The sequence below is a fragment of the Pterocles gutturalis genome, unplaced genomic scaffold (genome assembly GCF_000699245.1).
Source record: "Pterocles gutturalis isolate BGI_N339 unplaced genomic scaffold, ASM69924v1 scaffold21269, whole genome shotgun sequence".
NCBI classification, from domain to species: domain Eukaryota; kingdom Metazoa; phylum Chordata; class Aves; order Pterocliformes; family Pteroclidae; genus Pterocles; species Pterocles gutturalis.
Genome location: NW_010136343.1, coordinates 274 through 10097, shown reverse-complemented (window position 1 = coordinate 10097; position 9824 = coordinate 274). Strand labels below are relative to the sequence as shown.

General features: G+C 43.0%; 1 protein-coding gene across 1 annotated transcript; it reads right to left on the bottom strand.

Annotated features, from left to right (window-relative positions):
* Positions 1 to 3965: 3965 nt before the first annotated feature.
* On the bottom strand, positions 3966 to 9673 carry SGK1 (serum/glucocorticoid regulated kinase 1). Its single transcript, XM_010082274.1, is given in 13 exon segments — positions 3966 to 5214; positions 5936 to 6025; positions 6132 to 6287; positions 6434 to 6529; positions 6875 to 6998; positions 7204 to 7316; positions 7581 to 7678; positions 7681 to 7708; positions 7805 to 7888; positions 8351 to 8455; positions 8907 to 8982; positions 9394 to 9469; positions 9577 to 9673. Coding segments are annotated over 13 exon segments (1293 nt in total). The 5' UTR covers positions 9656 to 9673; the 3' UTR covers positions 3966 to 5046.
* Positions 9674 to 9824: the final 151 nt, after the last annotated feature.

Sequence of the window (9824 nt, the reverse complement as noted above, 5' to 3'; positions counted from 1 at the left end):
AGGAACTACTGAGGAACCCAATGGACATGGTACAATGTTGTTCTGGCCGGTCGCTACTCATGTGGTGCTGCTTTTTCCCTGCTGGAGAACAGGGAGGGAGGCAGCACGGAAGCACTGGTTCTGGAGCAGTTAACAGCCTCTGCACCAAAACAGTAATGTGGAGGACATCTCAAAGGCAGGGGGTCCAGAGAGGGATGCTGCAGAGGAGACTGCAGCTGACAGAAGGAAAGGTTTGTCCAGGCTGACGAAGGCCTGCACAGCTTCAGGAAAGAAACCTCTGCCACCGAGAGGTGCCACCTGTGTGGAAGAGCAACGCGAGCTATGGGATCGCTCCTGTCCATCACTTAACAGCAGGTTAAAGCCATTGTGGATCCAGGTGGAGAAGGACATCCTTTGCCAGCTGCATGAGCTCCCTCGCCCTCTTATTTCTGAGCTCTCACGGCCAAGGCAATGCCTTCCTCTCCCAGGCAGGAGCGCAGCTGGGCGGCGGTGACCACAGGGTGTCACCCTGGGGCCGGGCTGGCAACTCCGCCCGGGCCAGCCGGCGGACATCGCAGCAGGAGGCAGCGCACCGCCGGGGCTCCCCGTGCTTTACCTGCCTTGTCCCCACGCACAGAGGTCTCCACCTTTTTCTTCCCCCCCCTTTTCTTTTACTCCAACAGACGTAGCAGGAGGAAACTCCTGAGTAAACAACAGCCCCTCTCCAGGGCTTGCAAACATCCAGAGTTGATAATCTCAGTTCACACAGCTGCAGGTGACCAAACAGAAATGTGGAGTGATTATATACTGTTACTTTACAGCCTGCACCTGTACAGGAAAGCCACAAACTACTGAATTTGAGTCTCTCAAAGAAGAGACCTTTCATTTAGAACCTTATGTGACACTAAAGCAATCTGCTGGCCAAATTGTCTCTGCTTCAAAACATAAATCCTGTACGTATCAGTATTAACTGTTTAAAGGCTTCTTTTCAAATAGCAATTTTTTTTTTTTTTTTGTTAACCCTCATTTTTTGGAAAGTAGTTTTGGAAGCACTTCTGCAATAACTTCCCATAGACAGTCCCAGCCAGCACGGAAAATTTTATCCTGATCTTTGTATGTTGTCCTCGACAGCAGAAACTGCAAGTATGGGGCATATCAGAAGTTGTCTTTACTATAAGGCATCTTACCAGGGTAACTAGGGTTATCCTGGGGTAACTATAGGCACATGGTATCACACAAACATCTGTGGAGTACTGCAGTTAACTAGTACTGCAGATAAAGAGTAATGCTGTGGAATATTTCATTTCACTTTGTAGAAGAGCATAGATGGGACAGGATTCATCTCGCCTACTTCTAGGTACCCAGGTAAGATGCCCAGTTAGGACCACCACCCAAAGCTCTTTTCTGAGCAGTGCCCCTTGTTTTTTTCAGATGTCTATAGAAATGTTTCACTGGAGGTGCAAGGCTGTACAGGAGTCTTGGTTTTCTTCATTAATTTCTACAGGCTCTTTACGAAAAGTGCACAGAAGGTGGGCACAGACTACTTTTTTAAAACATTTTGGGGGAGAAACAGGCATTTCCTGCTTAACCTGCTTAAGATCCAGACTGCCCTCCAGAATTAACTGCCTGTTGAGTACAGAGGGAACACAAGAAAAATACTGTAATTCAGAAGTTTCGCTTATCTTCGTAAGGTTCATGAAACGGTACGTGGCTTATGGTACACAGAGATAAGTAATACAGACTAAACCACATGAAATGCCTGAATTTATGTATTTAAATGTTTATGTATGTATCACCATTTATGTATTTAAATGTTTATGTATGTATCATCCATACAGTCTATCCAAGGGGTGTATATGAGCCCAGGAACACACACAAAATACAACATAATGAGTGTTTTAAGGTTCATGAGATCAACTGTTCTGCTAAGCAAAGCTACGCAAGCTGGTGGCAGTTACAACGCTACCACAAGCAGAAAATTTGGATGATTACTTACATTTTACAAATGGGTGAAATTAAACAACAGATTCAGCTCTTAGTCAAAATAACACATAACGCCTGTGTCAGCTGGGGTTCCAAGTCCTTTGCTTCTCAGTCCAGAGACTTTTCTCTAAAGGGAATATAGACCTTACAGACAGGGAATTCTGTAAAACAAACAAAACAACAAATGAACAAACCCCAAAAAACAGCAGACTGCCACAGACTCCCTCCCTTCATGCATTACTGTAATACATCAAATTCAGGGAGATTAAAACCATGGACAAATTTTTCATCTTTTCTACCCTAGAAGATTGAGGAGACATGTGTTGAATATTCATTGCTAGCAGTTGCAGACTTTTGCACAAAGCAGCAGCCGCATAATGAGCCTACGCACAATAGAACAGTCAAAATTACAATCAGCCATTGTTCTTTAAAAGTAATCCACCAAAATAATACCCTACATCTTGGCAAAGATGAAAGGCACCCAAGGTATACCTCTGAGTCGCTGAAGTTCCATACTTCTTCATGATTAACGACTTCAGTGGTTTTCTTCTTGAAAACGATAGATACTATTTAATGTTTTGTTACCCCAGGGCTGCAGCTCTCTGCATGCGTATCTGCACGTAGCACCTTGCTAATGCCTGGGAAATGTGAGGCAAAGATAATGCGTATCGCAAAACTTCGTCACTTAGCAAGTGCACTTCCATTTTCTATAGGAGCAAACTAGCACCATATATTTTAACATCTCCAGCCTACAAGTCATCAATGCAAAAGATATTTCAGGTACATTATAGTGCTGGAAGACTTTGTGAGGCCTGTCAGTACACCACTCAGGTTTACTGAGTGCATGAATTTGGGATTGTTGGAGTTTGAGGTGGAGGTGGCTGCATCTCTTTCATATACTAACACAATCTGAAAGGAGAAAGGTTTCTTGGCTGTTATAAATTAGCATTTTCAGATCTGAGTGTGGTCTCCCAGATACAGTCTATAGCTGAAGCCACACTTTTTTTTTTGCTCCTACCTCCAACAGACATAAAAAGAGATAAAAAGATGGAAAGGTACTGCATGCTTTTATTTTGGAAAGATAGCGAACAGAAACATTACCCCATGAGAGTTTTACTTAACCTGCCATTATCACAGTGGCCTGAGCAACAGCTGAGTCTATCCAGTTTTTCCTCAGCAACTGCTCATTTTGATTCTCTGAATTGATAACACCACCAACTGTGGTAACCAGTGGATGATGGGAGCTGTAAATAAGGTGCAGACGTACAGTCCCTCACAGAAAGAAGCTCTCCATCACTGTGCAAAAGAAATTGAATGGGATAACCCTAGAAATAGTGGTTATCTTAATTCTTGGCTGAAAGACCCTCTTGCAGGCCACCCAGCAGTACTCAATAACAAAAACCAGTATTTAACAGCTCAGTTTTGGATGAATAGTCAGTTTTACCCAACCCAGGTAAACATATGGATCCATTGGTGACATTCACCCCCTGGTACAGATTTCAGCACACTGGTACACTCAGGGTGCACCACACTGCCCCATGCTGCCCCTGCTCCAGGAGGGACCCCGAGGTAGGGAGTTTCCCTCAGCAGATGTCTGCAGCACAGTGGGCAAACAGCTCCCGTTTTTGTTATACAACTGACCAAAGGACTTAATTCAGCATGTACACTTTTTCCGCACCAGAGAGCAGGACCTTTGCTTTGGCAGAGGTGAAGAAACTCATTTTGAAGAAGGCTGAACACTTGTACCACGTCAGAGCACCCACTCTGGTACACACCCCAACATCCACATTTGGAACACCAAGTATTTTGCCAAAGTGGATCCATGATAAGACTTGCACGGGCGCAGTTTGATGGAACAGCCATCACACCCCTAAGCAAAATTACACAGGTATCTCAGCTGACTGTCAGCTCGGATTTGTTCTTTTTTTTTTTTTTGAAAGCTGGCTAAAATTTTTCAGGGAGAAAAGCTTTGTTTTAAAATAAAAAATTACAATTTATAGAAGTATTTTTCAGGATTTTACTGCAAACCAATGGGTTTGGTCACAAAAAAATATGGTTCATATAACCATGTTAATTATATTACATTACAATTATGGTATACATTACAAGTAAGTCTGTAAGTTTAAATATACATCTAGCGTTACAACTGAATGTACACATCTTTTTTTACATACATACAATTGGGAATGAAAAACCCCCAAACCCAAAACCATAAATAATGCCCATTTTACAGATGACATCTTTTAAACTAAAAAAAGAAAAAAAAGGGGGGGAAAAAAAGAAAACATAACAAAAACCAAAAAACAACAGCTTTGTCTGCAGCTGGGGCATTTTGGTCCATAAAAACCCTTTCTAAAAATAGAAATCTTATTTTCATAGCAGCAATGCTTTCTTCAAGCATTTGGATACAAGTAATTGTGAGCCCATTTCAATAATTTTAGTTGTCTGTATAGATTTACAAAAGAAATTTCAAAATTACACTTAATTTATCTTCCAAATATGGAAGAAACAAACAATGTCCCACATTGTGGTATCCTGCAAGTGTCACATTGATGCTTTTAAACCAAGTCCATCTGTAGTACGCAGACCACATGCATACCATTTGTTCACATAGTAAACCCACATAAATTAACTGAGAAACACACTCTGCAACAGGGAAAGCTTTGGAGCTCACAAGATCTCATCAGAAAAAGGCACATTTCATAAAATCCTTGTCACGTTCACACAGATCTTCAGGCAAGGCTTTTCGGAGCACAATTTCAAAACAGCTTGTTCTTATTACTCCTACGATCTGCCATAGCAGTCTATGGCAGCAGTCACTTTTGTTTGTCTTTCCCAAGGAGACAGCACCACTTTGGGGGAAGAACGAATGGAACGAAAAGCCTGTAAAGCTCAATTAGAGAGTGATGTGCTCTTCAAAAAAGCTTCCAGCAAACAGTGTCGTTGAAATTTAAGGCTGCAAAGCTGCCATGGTGGAAATGTGCAAATTCTCTTTCAAGATGACTGGTCAACTGGCAATTCCACCAGAAGGCCAAATAAAAATAAAAATAGTTATTATTATTAAAAAAGAAAGAAAGCAAGTGTTCACAAGAAAGAGTCCACAGGTGGGGCATAAGAGAAGCCCAGAAAAGCCTCAGCAGCTTCTTTGACGCTGGCGGTGATGAGGATGCTGTCTGGAGACTGGCCAATGGAGTTGGGGACTGGCTCATCTGTAAACTCCGGGTCGAAGTGTCGCAGGTCACTGGGGCCACTCTGTGGAAAGGGCAGAAAAGGAAAGATACAAGATTTAGACCCAAATGTTTTGCGAGTGCACAGTTCAATTCAAAACGGGGATGAGCACCCTTGTACGGAGACTCACAGCGTTATTACCTCAGGCCCACTGTTTAACAGCCTTTGCCAGTTTTAGTTTGACTTTTTTTTTGTATCCTGCTGCATATTGTCTCACCAAGATGATTCAATTAAATACACTACCCTCCAACTAAGTTCATGCAACAGAAGCCAAAGGCAAACATACCACTCTGCCATGCAGCAGTTCACACGGGAGGACTTTGATCTCTCGGGATGTTAGTTTACAAAATGCTCAGAAAGTGAAAGAGAACAACCTCCACAACCAGATCCCTTTCTTTAGATGTCAGTGTCTGACAAGCCAAATGTAACTGCCCTTGGGAAGCTATTTGCTTTCTACACCTTACCTTCCCCAGTGGTAAAAGGAGGATGCTGGGGATTACTTCAAAATAGCCATGCAAATGACGCATTTGTAAGAGGCCAAAATACCTAGCTAAATTTAGACTGTCCATCAGCAAAAATCCAGCTACCACTTATTTTCACCTTGCCTGGATAGCCACAAGAGAACAAAAAGCTGTGTTCTGCTAACACAGCCATCTGCCCAGTTCATCCAGCTGCTGGGCACCTCACAAAGACACAGGGGGAAAAGACACTCTCCATACATTCTATAACTAGAAGTGATACCTACCACATTTGGGTTAAAAGGGGGTGTAATCTTCTTATTAATGAGATCATCCCAGTTAATTGGGGAGAAGAAGATGTGATTCTTAATCTCCATCTGTTACAGAAAGAAAAATAGATTAATTCTGACCCACACTAATGCAAGCAGCATGGCCTAGTCATCCTCCTGGGCTGCCCACAGGCACTGCCCGGTTTGCACTTACAAAGTCCTCCTTGGCTCCAAGCCTCTTTGTCCTGTCCTTCTGCAAGAGGCCTTCCAGGAGATGTCTAGCCGAGTTGGTAATATTCGGCTTCAGCTGCAAGGGCTTGTTCAAGATGTTGTCATACATTTCTGCCGTGTTCCTGCTGTAGAAGGGTGGCTGGAAGAATGGGAAAGGAGAGACCCCAGTCAATGAGGCTGACGGGTGGGAATGGGGTTTCTTGAGGGGAAAGGACAAGTGAGCTACTTTGATTAACATTAAATTAAACTTAAATTAAATCCTTACATGAAGGACTCATTGCTTACCAGGCCATAAAGCATCTCATACAGGACTGCTCCAAGGCACCACCAGTCCACAGTCCGGTCATAGGGCTGCTTATGAAGAACTTCAGGAGCAAGATACTGTGTAAGAGAAAGAAGAGAGCTGCGTCAGCCGAAGGGATCTTTATAATTAGGAAAGCCTCCCCATTCTTGAATTAATCCCAGTGGTATCTAAGCTACCAGCAAGCCAGAAGTGCTTTCTAAATAGGGAGATGGCTTGAGAGCTGTTCTCTCCTGCTCAGTGAGCTCTACATGTCCTACACTTCCTCCCTGGCAGCCTGATACTACAAGACCCATAACACCCCCTTGCTTGTCTAACTAGCCATAACTATGCACAGGAGATGTCAGTTTTTCACTGACGAGGACATCGCTTGCTGCCGCTTGGCTGAGGGGTGGGCTGAGGGGCGGGCTGAGGGCTGGTCGTACCTCTGGTGTGCCACAGAAGGTGGAGGTCGTGCCATTGTGCTCTATGTTTTCTTTGCAGAGCCCAAAGTCAGTCAAGACAATGTGTCCCTGTGAATCGAGCAAGATATTCTCTGGCTTCAAGTCACTGTAGGAAGAGACAAAAGCAGACAAATGTTCATTAGAGGAGCTACAGTAAGAATATTTTAGGTGCAATTCTTTACAGAACTTAGATACTAAGTCACAAAAAATATTAAAAGCAATTCTGAGCTCATATTGAGATCAACTTTTCAATGCTTATTCAACAAAGCACGTGCTTTTTCCAGTTCGACAAACTGAACAAAGCTTCTTACCGATAAACAATGTTCAGGGAGTGCAGGTAGCCCAGCGCACTGGCAATTTCAGCAGCATAAAATCGGGCTCTCGGCTCCAGGAAGCAACGCTCCCTCTGGAGATGGTAGAACAACTACAGGAGACAGAGAGAACAAAGTTGTGTAAAAGGCACCAAAGCCTGTTAACAGTGCACTTAATTAGACTCAACATATATAGCCAGGGAGAACAATGGCAGGAAATGGCCGTCGTTCAAAACTTGGCAGGCTGGAAACATTCAATCTAGTAACTTTTACCCCATGACTTTTCCCCTCGCAACTCTTTTTTATTTAAAAGGAAGGGTGAAAAAGTCTACCCTACAACCAGGCACATGATAGGAAATACTATTGAATTTTCTTACCTCTCCACCATTGATGTAGTCTAGGACAAAATACAATTTGTCTGCAGTCTGGAAGGAAAAGTGAAGCCCGACCAGGAAGGGATGTTTCACATTTTTCTGACATTGCGCTCTGACATGATGTGCTTCTCCTGAAAATGTGAGAAATCCATCAGTGCTTAGTGCACTTCCTTAGTAACAGCAGTAAAATATGGACATCGCAATGCCATCGCAAAGAAGCAGCTTACCTCCTTCTTCTTCAGGATTGCTTTCTTCTGCAGGACTTTAACAGCATAGAATTGCTCTTCAGCCTTATGCCGTGCAAGGAGAACCTGAAAGAGGATAAAATCCCAGAAATGAGCAATACTGAAATACAGAACAACTTGTGAACACAACTGGAAACAATCCTTTATGTTAACTGCTGAGCACTGCTACATGCCCCTCTGGTTCAACGTGCAAGCCCTTTGCTGGACGTGCCTAATGCTCCTACCACTCTGGCAGATAAATCTAGCCTGAAGTTTTCATCTCTAGTTCCCGTCCACTCCAAAAATGAAATATATATTCTTCCCAGCACCACTGCCTCTTCACTCCCTTGGTCTCTTATGACTTTCAAATGCAGCACCTTGCTCCCTCTCCATGCAGACAGGCAGGGAACCAGGCACTGGTTAGTGGGACTTGCTTGGGTCTCGTTTAAATGACCACCATTTATTAAAGCCAGTTCAAACCCAACCCTCAGGCATTACATGCAAGAGCTGAAGAGTAAATAAACTACAGCAAAAAGAAGTTAGATTTACCTTCCCAAAGCTGCCTTTTCCAATCACTTTTAAGAAATGGAAGTCTGATGGTTTGGCATGTGGGTTGGATGATGGACCAAGGTTGATCTGCTGTGAAGGACTGGGCTAGAAAAATAAACAGACAGAAACCAAATTTACTGAAACAGCTTGGTAGTGAGACTCTCAATAATGTCTCTTTTAAAACAAATATAAAATGACCTTGAAAGTGAAGATTGCACTCTTCTTATCACTAAAAATTTAATCTTAACTCTGACAGATATCTTAAACTATTACCTGCTGCCTAAGAAGAGTATAATAGCCATACTTTACTTAAAAGTTCTTCTTGAGGTCTTAGCCACATTCCACAATGAAGCAACAAACAATAAAGCTTATTTTTATTTTTTTTTCATCCACGTTGGGAAAAAGTTTCAGTCTAACTTGATAATTCTTTCTCCCAGTTGCATCAGTATGCTATTGAGTTGAACTAAGGTAACACTCATGATGCTAATTCTGCTATGCTTCTATTACCAGCTGATTTGATGTTCTAAAAACTCTTCACTGAGTAAAATCTACTTACCGGAGGAGAAGGATTAGCATTCATAAGTTCAGGCTCTTGAGGCTGGGAGATTTTCAAGATAGATTGAACTTCAGGGCTGCAAGAATAAGAGCATGCATTAGAATTACCAGAAGCAACAGACAGATCCTTCCACCAGAGGGCATGCAAGTATCACGAAAGATGAGTTTTGGTTTGGCTATTACAGAAGGCAACCGAAATGTTCTATTGGATTTAAGGAGTAAAATCAATCTATAAAAAGTAAATTCTGTCATACTGCAAGTACAGTTCAAAACAAGGACGGGGTTCTAGAAATCCCATCCAACTGATTTCTCCCAAACCCAGCTAATGCAAATTCATTGCCAAGTGAGTAATGCCTCAAGAAGAGCAATTAACTTTTCCGTAACAGTCATGCCAGAGGCATTACAGTAACGAAACATTTTTTTATACTACATCTCGCAATACGTAGCCATATTTGTAACTGAAATCCAGCCAAATTACTGATACTTACTGCTTGCATGCATAGGAGTTGGTGGCTATCTTCTGAATGAAGTCGTTTAGTCCCATTCTTCTCTGCTTCATGAAAGCTGTAAAATAAAAGGACACGGAAAAGAAAAATAAAATCGTTAAGCCATCCTACCAGAAAAATCACAGCCCCCACCAAGCATCCTCCAAGAAGCTCCCCGCCGCTCACCGATGAGGATGGCCACCATCCCCCTCATCTTCGAGTAAGTCAAGGTAGGACCCGACGCCTCGGCTGCTTTCACGGTCATTTTGGAACGAGAAGGAGGGGGCGCGAAATAAATAACACCCGTACGATAAATAACGATCACCCTACTCCACCAGCTCCCAGCAGCGCACTGACCCGCTGAGGCACCCGATGGCGCTTAAGTGGTGGCGGTGATGGGCGGGACCGGGGCGGGGTGGCGACGCTTATGTCCC